At 36.3% G+C, this 22600-nt stretch overlaps 1 protein-coding gene across 1 annotated transcript in view; it reads right to left on the bottom strand.

Annotated features, from left to right (window-relative positions):
* The window catches only part of LOC149015791 (mannosyl-oligosaccharide 1,2-alpha-mannosidase MNS1-like), a 70874-nt gene that overhangs the window by 11715 nt on the left and 36559 nt on the right, over positions 1-22600 (bottom strand). The window contains exons 3-11 of the mRNA XM_089155601.1: positions 22384-22563; positions 14803-14915; positions 14547-14612; positions 14027-14198; positions 13535-13624; positions 13163-13287; positions 2172-2237; positions 1028-1136; positions 837-935 (exon numbers count right to left, since the gene is read on the bottom strand). Of these exons, the coding sequence (XP_089011727.1) occupies positions 837-935; positions 1028-1136; positions 2172-2237; positions 13163-13287; positions 13535-13624; positions 14027-14198; positions 14547-14612; positions 14803-14915; positions 22384-22563 (1020 nt within the window). The remainder of the gene's footprint in view (positions 1-836; positions 936-1027; positions 1137-2171; positions 2238-13162; positions 13288-13534; positions 13625-14026; positions 14199-14546; positions 14613-14802; positions 14916-22383; positions 22564-22600) is intronic.

Here is a 22600-nt window from a genome sequence, read left to right on the forward strand (position 1 = left end):
TCGGGCAAAATTTCGCCCTATAAGAAATGGTCAGGAATCAAAATACAATTTTTTTTAATCTAATTTATAAATAAATAAATAAGGGGAAAAGAAAAGAGAAAAAGTTGCATGAGATCTCACAAATGTATGAAAAAGATCAAATAGTGGAGATTCAAAATACGGATTTTTCCTAAGAAAGGCTAGGTTGGGGTTTTCAAAAAGCAAGTGTTAATAATTACAAACCACGTGAGATCAAACTCGTACAAGTTTGCAAATAAAGCCATTCAGAAAAATATCCAAACTGAAACTGACAAGCACGGAATCACAAATAACAGTCCTTTCCACCTTGTGAAGCCACAATATACAGGCATGTAAATAATTGATCACACCCTAGAAACCACACATACAGCGATACATATCAAGTAGAAATAAAAAATGACCTCTATTTGAAAAGAAGCGATATTTTGCAAATGAAATTTTAAAATCAGCGATACATCGCCCATTTTTTGTAAATCTCATTTCGGAGGGGTCTTTCAGTTCAGCGAGTAGCAAACCAACGAACTATTGCCATGTTTCGGCGATATTTCGCCGAAATTGTTTTCCATGAGTATGATGATAGAAACTTAAAACAATTTTTGAAAATATCCATTAAAAAGCATTTTGAGCACACACTTACATATGATGGGCATATTAACATAGTTAGAGGACTCAATTGAAGAATTAGAACTCCTAAAAAATGATCCAACCAAATACTAATATTTCAATTCAAAATGGCCCTACACCTACTTGAAGAAATTAGAATTATTAAACAACCAACTCTATTCACAATACGTAACTAAATAAAGCAAAAAGAGTACCTCTTCTGCAAGTGTGAAAATTTTTTGAGCTTCTCCCGGGCCATACCCAGATGATCCCAGAGCAAGCATTCCTGGAGCAAAGCATGCTAATTCGTCCATCTGTGAGCATATGTTTAAAAGATAGAAGACTACTTAATCATATTTAGGAAAAACCCATATAATATGCTTTCAGCTTTAACAACAAATATTACCTTGGGACTCACAGACTCCCCAGTCTTTTCACATATGTATGTGAAGGATGATGGAGTTGTTTTCCGGGTCAAACTCACTAGTCCCTTCATTGATGTCTCCCACATTTCTCTGCATCAAGATATTATAGTACAAATACTGGTAAAAGGAAAGTTTAAGCAAACAAAAATCCTTGAAAGTCATTACATCAATTTTCTAGGATTAAAGATCATAGGGATAATTACTGATGCCTTCCTATACTATAGTTTAATTACTAATCGAACCCTACTCTTTATGAAATTACTATTGCCCCCCTCTCACTCCTAATGGTGTTAAGTGGCTGCTAAGGTTGGGTGTGCAATGTCAATTTTACCCATTGTTAGAATTAAGAAGCCAAAGAGATTCATCTAAAAAAATCATATGGAATACCAATTTTACCCTTACATTCTAATCATTTTGGATTCCAAACAGATAAGTAATAACAAAACCTTAGGGTTATTTTTAGGTTTTTGAAAAATATACAGATGCCACGTCCCCACGTCATCAATTAACTAACGAAGATTAATAACATGGGGGCATCAGTAGTTTTGGTCAAAATGTTAAGTTGCATTAGACAATTAGTGATTTCAAAAGGTACATGAGACAAGGCAGGTAATTAAGTTTTAGTACGGGAGGCATCAGTAAGTACCCAAGAGCCAAGATAATATGGTAATACTTAAACACCCCCCCCCCTCTTTTTTTTTCCTTTATTTAGAGAAAGAAAAATATGAACTTTCAGTAAATATATAAACAAATTTTTAAAATAAATTAATCAATTTGTGTGGACCAAGCCTGGGAAAAGCATATCAATTTTATTTGCATACTAAGTACACAAAAGATATATTTCTACATAAAGTCGCATTACAAAGAAATTTTCGAAATTCATCCAAAAACAAAGAAATTCTGACGGCCTCAGTAGGAGTGTGAAGAAACAGAGAAAAGCACTAAACCTGCTTACATTGCTCAATGAAAATTAAAGCATCATGGAAGATATCAATGAAATAATTAAGGCATAAAGACTATTGGTAGAATAAGTAGTCTGAATTAAAGTAGCTCCGATTAATTACAATAATTTCCACCTATGAGCAGCATAAATTCAAAGTCAAGATCAATGCTCAACCTACTTACCTATAGAGACTTACAGCTTCAGTTTTGTTTCCTTGTATCCAGGCTTTGAGGAGGTACTCATAGAAGCTGCACCATCAAGTTTGCAAGTCAAAAGCATTTTAAGTGAAGTAACATCGAGCAATAACTTTTTGCACTGGATGTTCGTAAACTTATCCTCTTGTAGTAATAATAAATATATCACAAAGCATCTGTGCAAAAAGACTGATATTAAGAAAAACTGATACACGAATTAGAAAATCCAGTTAGTAACTGAGAATAAGGATGAATCCAGTAAAATTTAATCTAGAAATAGCTAACACATGCATAAATATTCATGCCAGAAATAGACATGGTATTAAAAACTGATCAAAACACAGCTAAAAACCTAAGATATCAAAACAGTTTATTTAGCATCAGAAACAGAGATGGTCCTTTATATATTTTAGTCTTTCATTTCAAATAAAGTTGTAACAAAGCAGCCCACAATGGGAGTCCATGTAAGGGTTAAATTATAAAACCCTATTTCAGTCTTAATTCATGTTTCAAATTCAAGTCCAAGTGCCAGTCCTACTTTCATTAGGACTTTTAAGTTGCGAGGCTACAAATAAAAAACCCCCCTCCCCCTCAAAAAAAAAAAAAGGGAAAATTTTCTTCCCCTACGATGTGTAAAAGAGATTTACTTTGTAAGGTTTTCTAGAAAATGGTTTACCATAACTGATTCTGACTTTGAAATGAATTACCTAATCCTTAATTTTAATGTCTATTATTCCACCCAACAATATAATTTGATCAAAACTACCGAATTTATCCATTTTAAGTGTTTATCCCTAATAATTTACTCCTAAAGTTTAGTAACCATTATTGCTCATGCTTTTTTTCTAAAAAATAGAATTTTTTTTTTGGGTACAAAAGCGCTTTTTATATATAGGGATAGGGATATTACATATGCCGCCGGTAGGAGTTGAACCTATGACCTCTCCACTGAGAAGCAAGTACCTAACCATCCTACTCCTCCTCCATTGGCATACAAAATAGAATTTAATCCTCACACTTTGTAAATATTTTTATCATGATTTACTTCCTTCCTTAGGAGTAAGTGATTAAGAAAATTTTAAAATTTACAACAACCTTTCATTATAATAAATTTGAAATTTCACAACAATTTTTTGTTATCCATCCTATTTTTATTGTTTTTTACTTTTAGGAGTAAACTAATAAAAAAATGGGAAAATATCCCTCTCCGCTATACTTATTCTCTATTTAATCATACTCCGCTCTCAAAAGTCTCACCTCTAATTCTCCTAAAAAACTAAACTTTTACCTCTTATGCTCCACTGATACTTTAAAATGGCCAAATTACCCACTGTTTTTACCTCTTTAATCTGTTGTGTTGATTGTTCTAACTGTTTTTTTATATTGTTTTCCCCTTTTTTTCTCCCTCTTCGTAGGAATCAATACCTGGATGTATTTTTTAATTTTTTTTAATTTTTTCTTTCTTTTTGTTTAATAGTAATTTTTTTTTCTTTCTCCCTTTTTCCAATGAACCCATTAAACATGATTATATGTACCTTTTTTTTCCCCTTCCTCTATCTTTTATCAAAATCCATTAAACATGATTAGATGTATTACTTTTCATTTCTCCCTCTTTTATAAGAATTCATCAAAGGAAAAATAAAATAAAAATACAAAACTTCCATAAAAGAGGGGAAAGGAAAAACATAAAAAAAATCCTAATCACACAAATGGATTCTTACAAACAAACGAACCAAAAAAAATAAAAATAAAACGAGAGAAAAGGAATAAACAATTTGACGTAATCAACTAAAAGAGACAAAAAATAGAGGGTAATTTGGTAATTTTAAAATATCCCGGGAGAAGGGGAGGTGAGAGTTCACTTTTTGGGGAATGAGGTGAAACTTTCCCCATCTTCTAATTAATTGACTCCCAAAAAATTAAAAAAATAAATAAATAGAATGGATAATAAAGATCATTGTGAAAATTTTGAAATTATTATAAAAGAAGGTTATTGTGAATTTTAAAATTTTCTTCATAATTCACTCCTAAAAAAAGGGGGAAAATAAGATTATTATAAGTTTTCAATTTCCTAACAGTTTACTCCTAGAAAAGAAACAAAAAAATTAAAAAACAACGGGTAACAAAGATTATAGTGAAATTGATTTAGCAAAAAGAAAATTATTATGAAAATTCCAAATTCATTTTCATAAAAAATTTTATAAGTTGAGGTTTGGTAATTAGATTCTAAGAATAAACCGTTTTTCAGAAAAGTTGAGGAATTGTAACTAAATTTCATGAAGAAAAAGAATATAAAAGGATAGATAACTTCAGTAGTTAATGCCAAATTTTTTGTTCGGCGGGGAGGAAAAGCATTATATTGGTATTAGGTAAATATTTTCAAAATTAAAATCTATTAATGAAAAAAAAAAAATTGAAGTAAACATGTCAAGCAAATCCTTTCTAAGTACCGTAGATAAAGGAAATTATCCCAAAAAAGGGAAAAAATATCAGACACTCCACAATATACGGAAAAAAAGTACAAACATCCTAGAAGTATGCTAAATTGGCAATCACCCCACAAGTTGCATAATATACTCTTAAATCTCAATAGTATTTTCACAATTTCACTAAAAATCAAAATTACCGTTATGCCCTACCATAAATCCTCTCTAAAATAAAAAAGACCAATGCACCCTTCTAGTTATCCCTCTTCAACATTGGTATTGATTTCCCTCTTCCTTTTTCACTTCTAAAGATTCACCATTCTTGAAGATACCTCATTGCGACTCCTTGTAAAGACAATTTGTGAAGGTCAACTACAAACTCTTGCTACGGTTCTCACCAAGACACCATCCCTGGAACACTAAAATGGACAATATTTTCCTCAGCAAAAACTGGCTTCTCCCTCAAAATGAACCTGAACTCCAATAAACAAGTGGTTTTCCTTTTTCTTCTCCTTCTTCCCTATTACTCCAACCTCAATTGATGTAATTTTTCGCCTATTTCCTCAACAATAAGTTCAGATCTCCCTAACCCTAGCTTTTCTTCTTTGACTCTTACCAAAACCATACCCTGAATTACCGGTTCTTTTCTGCTTACAAAGAGAAAACCCTAACCCTGAATCTTTGTGATTCAGCATGAGCATTGAAGGGTTTATATTAGTATGCCTCATTAGGGATCAGGGTTGTGTTCATGGTTGTCAAAGCATCTGCCTAGGTGGCAAGGGGTTTTTCAACCGCCTTGTTTTGAACTGCTTTGTTAACATGCAATTTTTTTTCCCCGCTTTTTCACCTAAGAGGCACCACTTTGTCGCCTTGTGCGCCTTATTGCCGCTTAGATGCCGGTCACTTTTTTACATTTTGTACATGATAATATTTTTTCTTGATTTTTAAATTCACAAAGCCGTATACGAACTTAATAGTTAGTCATTTTGGCATTTGGAATCAATGAATCATGAAATGGATAAGGCACTTATTTGGCATCACACTATCATAGAGGCAAGTAAAAATGTAAAATTACTACTTTCATTTTCATACTTATAATTTGATGAGATAGTCATATATTATGATGTTTGATGAGATGAACTTATGTTTGTTTTCTTTTTTGAATAATCTTTCATAACTATGATTCTTGAATGCTTTTTTTTTAGATGAATGTGATTTTTAAATGTTTCTTTAGCTTATAATAGAAATTTATCCAACCGCCTTGACAAACTTGGTTGTGCTTTTTGTGGGGTATTCTACTAGGTACGCTTTAATGGGATCGGGAATGCAATGGCAAACATTGGCTTAAATTCAGTAAAAGGGAAAAAAGTTATTCCCAAGAGGTTTCGGGTACAACTTGGATCCAACCCATCTTCTAATGCCTAGGAGATGCTCACCAAGTGTGGTTGAATTCCAATGGTTGAATCCTAAGATAATGAAATTTGAAATTCTAAGATTTGGGAATTAGAGTTTGCAAGTAGGACTTAATGTTTCTAGGGCTTGGCAGGTCAGAACAAACTAAAAGTTGGAGGGAAATAAGTAGGGATATGATCCTCCAAGTTTGGCTGGGTTTGGATGGCTAAACTAGAAGAACATGGAGTGTCTAGGTTTTAAGGTTTTAGGAAGTCCAAAATTCTGAGGGAAAAAAAAGAGGCGATAGACAAGGGATGGGCAGTGGGCTGCCAAACACCTCAATGGGGGGCCATTTAGAAGCTTGGATCAAATGGATCTGGGGTTGTAGAAAAACAGCTTTCAACCATAGCAAGAATCCAGACTTGACTTCACCATGGATCTTAATTGTTCTCCAATCTTGGACTGTCCAAGCTGAGCAAACACAATGGTTACAGCAACACTCACAAAGGGGACTCAAAACTGAAAATAACTTTATTAATATTTGAATGGTAGCCTTCCAACAAATGTGATCGGCTATTTATAACAATAAACCAGGAGCTTTAATAAGAAAGGAACTACTAACTAACTTAGACTTGTACACTTAAAACTGAAATAAATAACATATGAAAATACTATTATCATAGTTATCAAAGCGTCCGCCTAGGCGGCAAAGCGGTTTTTGAACCGCTTAACTAACGGGCTGATTTCTTGCCGCTTTTTTGCTTAGGCACTACCGCTTTGCCTCCTTTTGCGCCATATTGCCGCCTAAATGCTAAAGTAACCGCTTTTTTTACATTTTGTAATTTGTGCATTTTCTTTTTTCTTTTTTTTTTTTTAATCATAATTTATTCTACAATGCCGTATATAAATTTAAATATGTGAGCCATTTCGGAATCGAGGCCCAATTTGCAAATGAACTCCGAGGCCCAAAGTGCCTATCGGCAATAGAATGTGAAGCATGAGCCATATTCAACATTGATAATCAATGAATCATTAAATAAACAATGACTTGGAAATCGGCATAATGAGATCTATTAATTTATCATGTCGGGCACTATTTGGTTAAAAAAAGGGAAATATGGATACATCAATTCTGATTACTGATCTATGCACAAGAGTACAAGACACTTATTTGGCGTCACACTATCATAAAGGTAAGTAAGAATGTAAAATTACTACTTTCATTTTCATTTTTCACATTGATTACTAATATAGTACATACTACATAATTATTGTTATGAATCTTATGATGCTTGATGAGATGAAGTTATGTTTTTAATCTTTTTTTGGATAATTTTTCATAACTGTGATTCTTGAATGTTTTTTTATTTTTATGAATGTGATTGTTGAATGTTTGTTTAGTACTTTAGTTTATTATAAAAAGTATTTGTATTAAAAAGTAGTTTAAAAGTAGTTATATTAAAAATATTGACTAAACCGCTTTGGTCGCTTTATTGCCGCCTAATCGCCAAGACGGAGCCCCAATCTCTTTGCCGCTTTAATAAGCTTGACTATTATGCCCTTGGATATTAAGTTGGGCAGAATTTACATAATTAGATCAATTAATCAAATTAAGTAACTTTCTTCCATACTCGGCCTGGCTCTCCACAATAGGCCCACAGAATAAGGCCCGTGACCACATAAACCTATGGAACATAGGCCCAACAACCACATCTATTGACCCTAGATTGATTTAAAAGAAAATAGTACAATACGATGTTGATCTCAATAACTATTGGCTTCTAGTTGGTTCTACTACCAATTAAGAACTACATTAGAGAGGATCAACTCATACCAACTAGTAGTGTCTCGGCCGATACTCCGGGAAGGATCACTCCCCCAATTGGGGGCAACTCACCCCATTCAGTTTGGAGTGAAATTTGTAAAAGTAATAAGATCTCAATCATAGTATGAGATCTTGCGAGATACCTCGCTATTTTGGCTTACCGAGAAGAGATGGAAGCGAGATTTTTTAGATTCTCGCCATCTCGAGAGATCTCACCCCTAGATCTCTGGCAAGATCCCCCTTTTTTTGGGTCCAACCAAGTGGTTTAGTGGGTTTTAAAACCCCTAAGTCTCGTACAAGAAAGGCATATCTCGCCTCTCTCTCGCTGCTCTCTCGCTGCTCTCTCACCTCTCTCCTACCTTGCCCATCTTGCCGGAAAATTGAGTTTTGGCCAGATTTTTTTGGGGATTTAACTAGATTTCAACTTTCAAGCACCTTTAGCAAATCTGCAGCTTCAAATTAGCAACATCCAAGATCTTTTCAGCTTCAACTTCAACAAAAAGTAAGATTCTTGCCCAAATTTTAAAATCTTCAAATACTATGGTGTACATATGTCTATGCATGTGATGTAAATATATATTGACCTACTAGTGCAGATCTACACTTTCATGGGAAAAAAAATTTTCCTTAATTTTAAATTTAAATAATTAAATAAAATAATTATGAAAAGTAGTATTATTAAAATTATCTTTCCTTTTTTTTTTTTTTAATGATGCTTATCTTATGTAGTTTATTCTGTTTGAGCATTATATGTATGTTATCCTAGAACGAAGTGTGTGTTTTGTTTTATAAATTGTTTTTACATGTTTTAAATATTTAAAAATTATTCTAATGATTATGTAAGAACATTCATGTATGTATTTAAGTGTTGTAGCTTAAATGGCAACTAGAGGGAGTGGCACTAGCAGTGGAGCCCAAGACATTGCTTGGCAACATGGGGATCCATTGACTGCCAACAAGAAAAAATCCTAATGCAAGTATTGCCTTAAGACCTTGAATTCTAGTGTTTCAACCAGATTGAAGCAACATTTGACTGGTGGCTACAAAGATGTTGCCAAGTGTCCCAAGGTTCCTTAGGAAGTGCAACAAGCAACTATAGGAAGATTAAAGGGAGGAAGACAAAGAAAGGATGAGAGGGCACAAAAGCAAAGAAAATTTGAGGGTGCAATGTTATAGAGACCATTTGTTGATGTTGATGAGGAGTTAGACGACGATGAGGAGATGAGGACCATGGGTATTGAGCCAAAGTCCAAATGGGGACATATGAAGGTTGCAATGGAAGCAAGCCAATAGTCCTTACATTTTAAGAACATGAGGCAATATGAACAATCAAAAGGAGCAGGAGGTTCGGGTTCAAGGTCATCTATGCCACCTAGACATAGTTTTCACGGAAGTGGGGGAAGTGAGAGGACTGAAAGGAGGAGGAAGACTGCACCATTCGATGCCACATTTGACCGAGACCCCACACTCTTCAGGCATGAAGACACCTATCAAAGAAGCATCCCATATATGTTTACTAGAGACAAAGAAGGCAGCAAAGAGGAGGAAGCTAGGTTGGCGATCAACAAATTCATGCTCTACAACGACATTGCACCCCATGTAACCAACACACCATACAACTACGGGATGATCAATGCAGTAGCTAGGGTAGGTGTAGGGGTTAAAGGCCCAACAACTTGGCAGTGATGAATAAATATTTACCAAAGGTGAAAAAGGAGGTGGAGGAATACATTGGTTCATTGAAGGAACGATGGGCAACATATGGTGTTATTGTGATGGCTGATGGATGGACTAGTCCTACTAGACAGTCCATCATTAATTTCATGGTAACTGTAATGGAAAGACAACCTTCCTTAATTCAGTGGACACCTCAAATAAAATCAAAGATGCTGACTATCTTTACAATCTTCTTAGGCAGGTGGTCCTCAAGGTAGGGCCAAGCAACATTATCCAAATTGTCACTGATAACAGTGCTAACTTCAAGAAAACTGGTGAAATGTTGATAAACAAGAACAACGAGATCCACCTTTTTTGGACACCATGTGCAGCACACACGACAGATCTCATGTTGAAGGACTTCGGGAATAGGAAGTCGATCGGTGGTGTGGTTGAGAGGACAAGAAAGGTCAGTAATTTTATTTATAAACATATGTCATATGTGTTGAAGATAGGAGGTGATCTAGTTAGACCTAGATTGACCAAATTCACCACCAACTATCTGACTCTGAAAAGCTTCCAAAAGAAAATGGTGGGTCTTCGAAACATGTTTGCAAGTGAAGAGTGGTTTGGTTGGCATAGATCTAGCCCTAATGCAGTAGTAGTCCAACAAACCATTATTGATGATTCCTTCTAGAGGGAGCTGAATAGGATAGTGGGCCTTTTAGAGTCTATTGTGTTTGTTTTAAGTATGGTAGTGCGGAGAAGAAGCCCACATTGACCACATCCCACATTGACCACATATATGCCGCCCTCCAGCAAATGAAGGAGTTGGTTAGAGCTGCTACTCTGACTCCTACAAATCCTACTTGAGGATCATTGATGATACATGGGAGATGCACTTGATGCATCATTTGCACTTGGCTGGTGAATCACTTTACGTCTTTAAGTTTTTGTTGTATACTTTAATTTACATTGTTATAAACAAGTAAATAACTAAGGCACTAACCAATTTTTTTTATTTAGACAATACAAGCTTACTACCTCAACCCAAATTACCACTACAAGAATAATTTGGGGCCCGATGTAAAGTTGATGAATGCGATGCAAGCCATGGTGGAGAAGCTCGTGCCAAATCCCGTCATGTAGGGGACAATTATTAGAGAGGTGAGAACTTATTCAACTGCTTCTTCAACTTATTGAATATAAAGTATAATAATTGAATAGTTGGTGTAGAGATCAGGGAGTTTAGGGATGCTTCTGGGAGTTTTGGAAAGCCTTCTGCGATTGCAAACAAGACTTTTACACGTGCAATTGTGATACTTGTGTACACGAATTTAGTACTCTAAGTCCTTACCATTGATTTCAATTGAATATGTGGCTTTATATTTCTATTTATAGGCAAGGAGGACAATGATGTTGTGTGGCAGGGCTAGAAGATCACATGCAACTACTGCAGAAGAGCCAAGAGCCCTCTATGGAGGGAAACGTTAATTCAAGCAACGCTTGTCTGGTGGGTATTGTGATACACCCATGTGCCGTGTTGTCCTTACTCTTGTGAGGGAATATATGGTAGATGGAGGGCCAACATGTAGCTGCCGGTATACATCGTGATTGTGATTGTGGAGCTGCTGGAGCTAGTGGTGAAGCAGAGGATCTTGATTGAATTTTTATGATTTGATCCCATTCCATGATTGACTTGTTCTTTTGTGAACTTATGACTTATGGATTATAATTTATGACTTTCTAAAACTTTTAATGGTTGTACACTTTTAAAGACATTTAAGTTCTTTAATTTATATGCCTTAAATGTTCAGCATTACATATTGTCTAACCTTTAATTCTCCAATCCTACAGCATTTCCATTTAACACATCGGGTAGACTTAGAAGACATATTTAGGGTTATTTTCTCACAAATCCAAGGCCAGTAGTGTGTTCAAAAGGCCACTAGTGTATTCAAAAGGCCTTAAATAGACTCAATACCAAGTTTCAGCCCATTCGGGACCCTAAAACCCACTGAGATGGGCCACCAAATTGATGCCAAAAAAACTTCACATCTCGATCGAGATCTCGCCATCTCGGTTGAGATCGTGGTTTTCAAGGTAGCGAAATCTTGCTTGAGAGCGAGATCTTCTACCATGATCTCAATTAGGGTTCAGACCTGGTTGCTACAGTACCACTTAAGCAATGCAAGGGATTTCTATTACTATCTACTGCCTCTTCAGTTCAATTTAATCAATATTTTATTCGAAGAGGGGTAAAATTGCCTACTTCATCCTAGAATTTCAGTGTTTCAAGCCTCCAAGAAACGTACATAATTCTCAAAATGAGATTAGGTCTGCTATCATTACTAATTGCGGAGTGAAGAACAATTTATTTTTCACATACAGGGATAAATTCTGCAGCTGAAAGACCTTTCTCTTAGAAAATCTTTCCCATGAGTTTTCTCTTCAAGCAACTTAACTAGTCACACCTACTTTGTTTGTTCGAAGATTAGTTTCTTTTAGGCTCACGCATTAATTTCTTTTAGGCTTACGCAACTTTAGGCTTACGCAACCTCGTTAAGATTTTCAAACCTAGGTTAAATCAACCCAAAGTTCTAATTTAAGCCTATTTGGTATGATTTTATGACCCTTGTTTCTCACTCAAATAGATAAATTAAAGTATAAATACATAAATAGATCAAGGATGCACAAGATTGAGCTCAAAGCTTCGGTTTTTCCTCAAACGCTATCCCTATCCCATAGGTACAGCGTTTGAATAAATAGAGAACCTTTTCGTCTATATCTATATGAATCGATCAATTAAAGTATAAATACATAAATAGATCAAGGATTGTTTATGATTTATCACCATTAACTGTTAATTTTTATTTATGTCCGTTAATTTTTATTTATGTGGGTACCATTTTCCTAATTAGTTAGGGTTAAAATGGTAAAATTACCAAAAAAATAAAACAAAACTTTGGTTCTTTCCAACCAAAGTTTTGTAAAATGTCCGTTAATTTTTATTTATGTGGGTACCATTAATGAATATGTAGAGAGTTCCTAATTAGTTAGGGTTGAAATGGTAAAATTACCAAAAAATAAAACAAAACTTTGGTTCTTTCCAACCTCCACCTTGCTCCCTTCTCCACTTCAATAATATTTTAGGGACATTGATAATAGTCTCAAACAGAGCTGATTGGAAGGCAAGAATCCATGTAGCCGATCCCATTTAGTTGGGACAAGGCTTGTCGTCGTTGTTGTTGTACTAGCCCAAACCAATAAAAGCAAACCAAAACCTCTATATATGCATACACACACACACACACACACACACACACACACACAAGGCAAACCAAAACCAACCCAAAACCAAACTGATGATACATGATAAATTGTTAACCCAACTACACCAAACCTATTTCTTGTTATATAGTATGTCATGTCTAGTAGTTAACAACAACCAGCCCTGTCCCAACTAAATGGGTTTGCTACATGGATTTTCACCACTTCTCTATTTGTTGGTATATAATATATCATGTCTCATAGTAACCAAACGATTATTATTTACCACTCATAAGCTATTATCATACTTGATTATTCATAAATTACGTCATAAGTCGTAACCATAAATGTAAGTTATGCCAAAGAGAGCCCAGGAAAGTATATCTCATATCAAAAAAATTAGAAGGTACCTATCACCCATGGCACCAAATGTAATAGCAGAATATGATGTCCTCCCTGTATGAGGATTAATATAGATAGGAAGTAGACCATCAGCTGGGAAGTTTTTGTGAAGCTCTGTGATAACATTCTCCACCTGATACGATAGATTCAAATGAAACAACTATATAATTAAAACAGAAAAGGGCAAATAAATGGAAATTGTTGTGTTCCTACTCAGGATTGAAAAAGAAATGAAGTATTTTCCTAACAAAGATAACACCTATGAGATAACAGCACGCCTAGGCACCAAAAAAACACACATTTTGCAAAAAACAACAGAAGTAAGAAGATAACAACAGTGTCATATTATAGAAAAAAACTACAAACATTATCAAAGATACCTTCTGCTGGTACTTTGGGTCACCTGTCCTTTGAGATAGAGCAATAAATTCTAGCTGCTCTGTGGCAGAATCTGCCAGGATGCTCTCACCCTATGAATAAGAAATGCTTACTAAGTGTTGTTAGAAGTAGCAATGAATAAACAAAAACAAAATGGAAGAAGAAGAAACGAGAACAGCAGGATATATGTGGGTGTGTGGGTGTGGAAATGAATCTTTCTAAAATCTACAAACATAAAAATAGATACCACTAAAAGAAGGGAAAGAGGTATAGGACATGCTAGACTCTTCTAACCCTAGAAAACATAAAATAATAACTCAGATTAATATGTGGACATCTGCATCTGCAGGTTAGTTGCTGCAGATGCACCAACCTAGGCTTAATTTAAGGAAAATAAGCCCTGGTAGGTGCTGCATCTGCATCAGAAGTATAATAGTTAAATATAAGAAAGGGAAATTCAAACTAGAATCATACAAAAGAAGTTCATAACTTACCCCCGTCCATCCAGGGTTATGCGGATTTCCTTGTAACAAATTAATCCTGTTATAAGGAATCCCAGAAGGTGTATCCCACGCAGGCAACAACCTATCTGCAATATCTCTAGCCTTTTCAAGGAAAACTTTGTCCCCCGAGAGATCATAAGCACTAAGAAGTCCACCAACAACTCTGGAATTGAACAAACGTTAAAGAGCTATATAAGTAAGATGCACAATAGGCATCCTCTACTGTCTCTCATCCCACATTTGCATAAAAAGAAGAAAACTCCCATCATCCTTTTACAGGAGAGCAATATCAATCCAGATTTTTAGGATCATTCAATCTGAAAAGGATTAGCTTGGGGAGCAAAACAGTGTATACAGCAGAATGGCTGATCAACTGTGTATAAAATATCAGAGCAGTCGTCTATCATATCAGGCAATCCATCATATCTGATATCAACCCTTACAACCCTCTTTCCTAGATGAGAGAGGACAAACTAGAAAACAACAATAAGATTAAACCTTATAAAGCAACCTTATGGTTGTCTCGAAAACACTAGCCTCATAATCTTTGTTGAAATCCAGTGAACTTGCAACCCACCTGCCATGAAGCATGAAAGTATTTATAGATCAAAAAGGTGCTGTGATAGAACTTACTCATTCCATCAGAGACAAAATATAGAAGCATTAGACACCAAAACCTAAGGAATAATAATACTTTAATAAATTTACATTTTTTTAGTTTGAGATAAAGAATGGTACAGTTGATTATGTAGAAGAATAGCACTCACTCTCTAGCTTTCTGAAACTGCTCCTTCAGACCCATTATGAATAATGTGTCAAGTGAGTCGATTATAGTTGCGCCGAGACCACCAAAACTATTGACACCATTCTTTGTTTGTGGCTGCAAAGACAATTAAACATAACAGTTCTCAAAGTTATAATCATGAAAGTATCACATCAGGTAAAATTGACGGAAGCTATTGTCAGAAGTTAAACTTAGAACAGCAGCCGTATTTCACCCACAAGACTAATATAACAAAAGAAACAAAGAACAGTTATACATGTTCTAGGTTGGATCAGTTGACAATTATGGGAAAAGGCCGAAGAAGATGTTTTTATTCCCAGTGTTGGTTGAACACTTTGGTGGCCTTGGATTTGTCAGAAACAACCCTATGTATGATTTCTAAGTCTACCCATAGTGTGAAACCGAAATGTAGTAGGATTAGGGAATGCAATGTTATACCACGTAATATAGAACCTTTAAAGCATATAAATGAAAAGAAAGTATATCAAATGCATCAACTAACTTAAATGTTATCAAAATTCCATCCATATGATTATCACAATCTCAATTTTCAAGAATAAAATAATTATACAACCATTAAAAGTTCTATATAAGTCATTAAATCATAAATTCATAAGACAAGTAGAGAATGATTGATCTTCCTTGTTGTAGATGTGCTAAGAGTAATTGTAAGTGAAAATTCAGCCAAAATCTACACAAAAAAAAAAAAAGGCAAAAATTGAGAGTTCCAGCGAGATCCAGGGCGAGATATGGTGAGATATAGCGAGATATGGCGAGATATGGCGAGATCTCGAGCGAGATATCCCAACTCGTAGATCTCGACCTCCATCTCGTCTCACCAAGGTGAAAAAACGAGATATCTCGGCGAGATCTCCCACCATGTTTGGAAGTAACCTGCTCGAGATTTAGAACCTGTCTCTGGACAGTTGTTGAGTCCTTATTGGACTCTCTTTGAGTCGTTTATTTGATAGACAACCCTTTTCCTTTTCTCCATAAATTAACAACCGGTTTATTGGAGTTCAGCAAAAGAAGTGAGATGTCCCACATCTTCCCCTCACGACTTCTTCTCCTCTTCTTCCTCTGGCTTTCTTCTCTTTCTTGTAGAAAAATTCACATGGTATCAGAGAATTGGTAACAGAATCCTTCAGAGTTCTTACCCTAAAACTCTGAGTTCTTCCTACTACTTGCGGCAACTTGATGGAGATAACAACACACTGTTTTGGGAGTTTATACAGCTTACTTTTCAATTTGGAACGGAAATGGGTGCTAGTTTTTTGGCACTAGTTTCAGAATCTGCAATGGACTGATTCTTAATCAAATGCATTTTTTGTCTGAAGGTTGGTAGAATGCTCTTTCTTCTGTCCAGGTATGTTTACTGTACTTTAGACCTAATTTTATTGAGTTTTTGGGACTACTTTGTGAAAGGTTGTGATTTGAACCAGAGTCAAGGCCGAAATAGGTCCTCGGATAAGAGCCCCATACCCTACGGCGCTCTTCTCCAACCAGGGGTATTTCAGTAATTTTGCAATTTGAAAGAGTCCTTGTGTGAATATGACTACTAGTCCAAGTAGGAGTTCTAGTTTGAATATCAAGCCCTAAAGTTGAATCTTAGTGTGACTTCCTTCTAAAGGCCATAAATAATGCCCTTTATAATGTCAAATTCAAATTATTATTAATGAAATAAAGCTGAGATTTGAATGAGAAATTGCTGCAATTGTGGGTCCCCTAAAGGGGAACTTGTGGCAGCTTTAGAGTGAAGAGTTTCTGCACAATTGTGAAGTTTGAAAGCCCTACGCCGTCTCCAAGTATTGAAGCCCTACACCAACCCCAGCCCCTTCCCTCCCCCTCCGCCCCCACTTTTCACAAGTCACCTACCCCACTCCATAACCCTACAGTAGCCCCTACCCTCTCCCCCAGACCTAACACCTCTTACCCCTCCCTTCCCCAACCCTTGGTTATCAATCCCAGCCCCCTCTTCTCTCTTTTCTTCTTCTTCCTCCTCCCTCTTTCTTGTGGCAATTCTGGAATTTCCAGAATTCATAGAAACCAGAATTCCATCCGCATTCTAAACCTTAGATTCCCCCAACCCCTTGGCCTATACCTAACCCCTTTAGGATCTAGACTACACTCCCCGTACCCTACCTTCGACCCTAAGTTATCGCCCCTTCTTTACCTCAAAACCCCAGTATAACCTAATCTCATCTTCTTCATTAGAAACCCTATACCCTAAATTTTTAAATTTCTTAATTCTCTTCGACCACTCATCCAAACCCTAAACCGGTAAGCCCTTAATGATTATTTTCCATCAACCCTAAGAGAAACTCGACCGAAATCTTAACCCAACTAGTTCAAACCCTAGAAACCCTAAAATCCTAAGAAACCTAATTTTCAAACGTTAGACTTGAAAATTCAATTCTGAAATCAAAATTAAGTAAGGTTTCCGACTTGGCTCTCTAAACCCTAGCTAAACCTAACCCTACCGCATCCCCAACCCTAGACACCCCCCCCCACAAAAAAAAAAAAAGTCCAACCCAATGTACACTAGCTCGGGTTTTACAAACCATAGTTGTCAAAGTGTCCGCCTAGGCGGCAAAGCGGTTTTTCAACCGCTTTGTTTTGAACCGCTTAATTAACGCCCAATCTGCAAAGGAACTCCAAGGCCCAAAGCGGGACCTCCGTGCCCATTGGCAACAGAATGTGAAGCATAAGCCATACTCAACATCAAGAATCAATGAATCAATAAATGCATAGGTGAAAGCTTTGACAATCATGGTGGATGAGATGAACATATGTTTGTGTTCTTTTTTTGAATAATTTTTCATAATTATGATTCTTGAATGCTTGTTTTTTTTGGGATGAATGTGACTATTGAATATTTGTTTAGCTTATTATAGAAAGTAGTTGTATTGAAAAGTAGTTTAAAAGTAGTTGTTATATTGAAAACAAATTATCCAACCGCTTTGGTCGCCTTATTGCCGCCTAAGCGTCGCTTTGTCGCCTGCTTGGCTAGGCGGGTCCCTAATCGCTTTGATCGCCTTGCCACTTTGACAACTATGTTACAAACCCTAGAAAGTTGTTGATTCACTTGAAGAGGACTCCGAGGGTTGGGTTTGCATCAACCATTTAAACCCTAGATCCTGGTCCACATCAATTTGGTATCAAAGCTACAGACGAATCAATAGTAGCTAGGCAACTTGAGAACATACAACAAACCTAGATAGAGATGCAAGCCCAACCACAAGGTCTTACAACACAAGTTCAGGGTCTAACCAACAAAGTGGCTCATCTTGAATAGCCACACAAAGAAGATGAGCAACATAGTCCTCTCCCACCCCCAAGAGTTCATTCCCAAATTGTTCTACCCCACCAAGGAGAGACTAGCAAGCCACACAGGGATGATGTATCAGTTGGAGGATATAGGGAAGAGAGGGATAATGAAGGTCACACTCAAGAAATTAGGTATGACAGTCCTATTTATGATAGGTTTGATATAAAGGAGAGACCAACCCTTTGGAGAGGCCACCAACAAACACCCCTCACCTTGGAAGAGCACATGCATTCCTACCTTAATAGGGACCAGCACCATAGAAGGGGAGTAGACCACCTGATGTAACAACAATTGGCAACCATAGGGCACCTCAAACTTTGAGGCCAAAAACAGACCCCAGGAGACACGTTATAGATTTATAGGCTGGCCGAACCATATGAGGGGAAAAAGTGGTCTTTTACCCGTCAAGTTAGTTCCAAAATAGTTTTAGGATCCAACATCTACTTTTTGTTTTCCGATTGGACAAGTGGTTAAAGTCCTTGTCTGAAAGAAGTCTAAGTTGAAACCAATTTCAAGAAGGATTCCATTTTAAAGTTGATTTGCAAGTTGCATTTGTTTAGGAACTCTTATCTAAGTGTCATTTTCCTAGCTTAGAAGTTGAGTCTAATTGGAATAGGGAATTATAATCCAAATAGGTTCCTTAGTTGAGTTCAAGCATTGTAAAAAATGTAGCTAGACTATCACTAAAAGTTGGCAATATTTCAGTGTTTTGTTAAGAGGCGACACAAAACCCCATGGCAAAAACGAAATTACAAAATGTTCACAACATATCGTCATTCATTCAATTTCTCGCCAATTTATTGGCTATATACACCATTTGAGAGTCGAAATTTCACTTATTTGGGCAAAATTTCAATTCTCAAAACCACAGTTTCTCTCTCTTCATTACCTTGATCCATGCATTTTTTTTTTTTGTGTCAATTTTTGACATATGGGTTTGTTCTTGCATGATGTCGCCAGCAAACATGTGCACCTTATCAATCAAGCGGGTTTCGCTCGAATATTAGAGATTTTCATCTTAGAGGTAGGCATAGCAGAGGATGACATGGGTTCAGTATGTATTTATGTTGGCGGAAAAGATGATATATAGTACGATGGAGCATTAGCAAGGGATGGATCCGTCAAGGCACAATACTTAGTACTGAAATTATGGGATCACTATGTACAGTTGCCTGCACTTGTGTTGTTGACTGTTGTACATGATACATTACATATACTTCACTAGTATGGTACTGAGATGATTCCTTTTGTTCTTGCAATAATAAAGACCTTCGTGTTCTCTTGCATCATTTGCATATTTACATTTGTTTAAATTCATGTTTCAAACTTCCAATTTTGCATGCATACAAGCAAGCATGTGTCAATCAAGAACACCTCTTTAGGTTAGGTTTTAGACAAAATAACACTCCCAATGTGTTTATTGGCCACAAATTAGGCTATACACCAAAAATGACACTCCCAGTGTGTTGAGATTTCCTGCAATTTTCCGCAATTTACAGATTCTTTTTCTCTTCACTCACCTGCAGCAGCTTGGATCTTAAGAATCTCAAAAAGGCCGTATAAGGGTTCTCTAATCCAAGGCTTGAGGTCTCGCAGGATCTCAACCGAGATTTCAAGATCTCAAAATGTCGAGACGGGTTGTCTTGTGAAATTGGAAAAGTCCAAGATCTCGGTTCAAGATCCTCTTTAGAGTCATCCAACTCGACGAGTCAAGTTGAGATCTCTCAAACTCTGACTCCTCTTGGTGCTTCAAACCCCAAACTTCTCCCAGCTGCCATTTCTTGAGATTTTGCCAGATTTTTGGTCAGAAACCTGCTGGAGCTACTACACCTGCAACACTTGTACACTCTTTAGATCATCTATAACAAGGAAACCCAAGGCTGCCAACAATCCACCATTCTCAACTGTCAAAAATAAGTTACAGAGAGAAGAGTGTTACATATTTATATCAAAACCCTAATCCAAGTATAATCAACACTGTACATCTCTAAGAGACACTAGACCCTAACCCTAACAAAAGTTCAAACACTAGAAACCCTAGAATCTTAAGAAACCCTAATTTTCAAACCTAGACTTGAAAATTCAATTCTGAAGTCAAAATTAGAGCAAGATTTCAGACTTGGCTCTCTATACCCTAGCTGAACCCAACCCTAACCCATTCCCAAACCAAAAACCCCCTCCAGTCTAACCTACCCTACCGTAGGGTATTACAAACCCTAAAAAGCTGTTGATTCACTTGAAGAGGATTCTGGAGGTGGACCTTGACTTAGGGCTTGCACCAACCAATTAAACCCTAGATCCTGGTTCATATCAGGTTGTTTGCATCAGACCTTGCTGATAGATATAGGAGACTGTTTGAAATCTTAATTAATTTTTGAGGACTGGATCAGACCTAGTATATTTTTCTGAGAGAATAATTTTCTGTTTACTTGTTTTGGGAGCAGATTCTGCTACCCTGAAGATTCAGATATGCCCTATTTATCTGGTTGTTAGTTTATTTGAAGAATTCTGCAAGGTCTGGTGCAAGGTTTGGTTATCAGATAGAGACTGATCAGAAGCCTTGTTTACTGCAGTTTCAATATTTCAGACCTAGCTCATTGCTACCTCTATCTTTCAGAACTAGATTTTATTGAGTTCTGTTTTGATTCTTGGAAGACTGGTTTACTGCTGTTTAGTGTTTTCAGATCTAATTTTACTGAAATTAAGAGTGCATTTGGTAAAGTTCATAAAGAACATTTCTGGCATTCTATTTTTTGAGAATGGGTACTCAGCGGTTGATAAAACATTTCGTTCTTTTGTTCTTTAAGCACAACTGGTGTGAAAAGCATCTCAAGAACACCTCTTGCAAAACATGTAAGACACATTCTGTACGAAGAACAAAATCCACGGTAAATTGTTCTCGATAGTTGAGAAACATACAGTAGAGGCATGCACACGAAATCCTCTGTTGGTAGAAGAGGGACTCCATTGTCTCTCTCAAATGACACATCTGCAACTCCTAGCATAAGGTGATGTTTTCAATCTCTCCAAAAGCTGGAAACTTCTAATGGCTTCTCACTCTCTCTCTCTGCCGGTTTGCTGATAAATTAGGACATCAGGAAAACCTCCGTTGTTGCTGCAGAAACCGAAATCTCTCTCAATACATATCTTCAAAGCAAACCTTAGATCTTCAAGATGGACAGGAAATTATTGGCAGTGAAGATTAAAGCACCGATTACAGAAAAGCTTGTCGAATTTTTTGGGAACTACACGGATGATTTACTCACAGTATGCTCTTCGAAACTTCAGAGTTTGCTTATCCAAATATTGACTTTCTCCTGGACAACTCATCTGTTTTAGTTAGTTTAGGTTTGAAGTTCTATTTTATGGTTTTATCTGCTTAGATTTTTTAGTTTATTTTGTGATCCTCAGAGGATGACTCATTAAGGATTAGGGAATAAATTTGGCATTCTGAAAAGAAGCAAAAAAGTTTGAGAAGACAGAAGATTTCGGAGTGTAATGACTTAGCAGAGTTATGGAGGCTTCATTTATTCTGAACATGAGTTTGGGTCCAGAATAAGTGACTCAAATGTAAAATCTTATTGTCTTATTACTCCTCTTAATCATAGTCCCTACCCTATTTTTATATGCCTTTATCCCCTCCAGCATCTTGGGTTGTATCAGACTTACATCTTCTTAAACCTGTCCCTTCCCATAAAAACTATTCTGTCCAGCAACCCTAGTACGACATACCTAATCTCACATCCTGTTTGGACAAATTGATCTTTCATCTGTCCTACATTAGGTGGGGTTGCTGTCTCATGGGGTCATTTGTAATTGGTATAAATATGATGTATTTACATGCACTGTGAAGTTCATTCACTTTGATTTGTTTACTGGAAATTGCAATTTATATTCGAATTAACTAAATCAGTCTATTATTCTCTAAAAAAATACATTTTGTCAAGATTCTTCTGTTTTTTCCCTTTTTTTTTTCTTTCTTTTTCTTCCCTTCCAAATTCTCTATCTCATTTAGAACGGGAATCGGGTAACTTACACGGTTACACCTACATTTATGGGGGTAGAAGTGAAGATGCCATTGTTAGGAGCTCTGTATGCTTCTATTTCTGTAATTTCATATTTTCTTGCATGCGCCTATATAAAGAGCATATTCTACACATGAATAACAAGTATTGAGACAAGTGGTCCCACATCTACAGAATGAAATATCCAATAACTCATCAAACAAGAAGCAACCTGAAGTTCATCTTGACCCCATGCATATTTCTCATAAGATGTCCATGCGTGAAGCATGGCTTCTTTAACCTTTTCTCTTCTTTGAACATCAAGAGGATCATCCTCAGCAGTCATCTTCTTAGTGACACCACTTCTGATATTTTCACTCACATCTCCTGCATTACTCTGCAAATCCTGCAGCTGCAATCAATTTATAAATTCAGTCAACTGTAAACAT

Source organism: Hakea prostrata, chromosome 5 (genome assembly GCF_041222555.1).
Source record: "Hakea prostrata isolate BN-2017 chromosome 5, UWA_Hpros_2, whole genome shotgun sequence".
NCBI lineage: Eukaryota > Viridiplantae > Streptophyta > Magnoliopsida > Proteales > Proteaceae > Hakea > Hakea prostrata.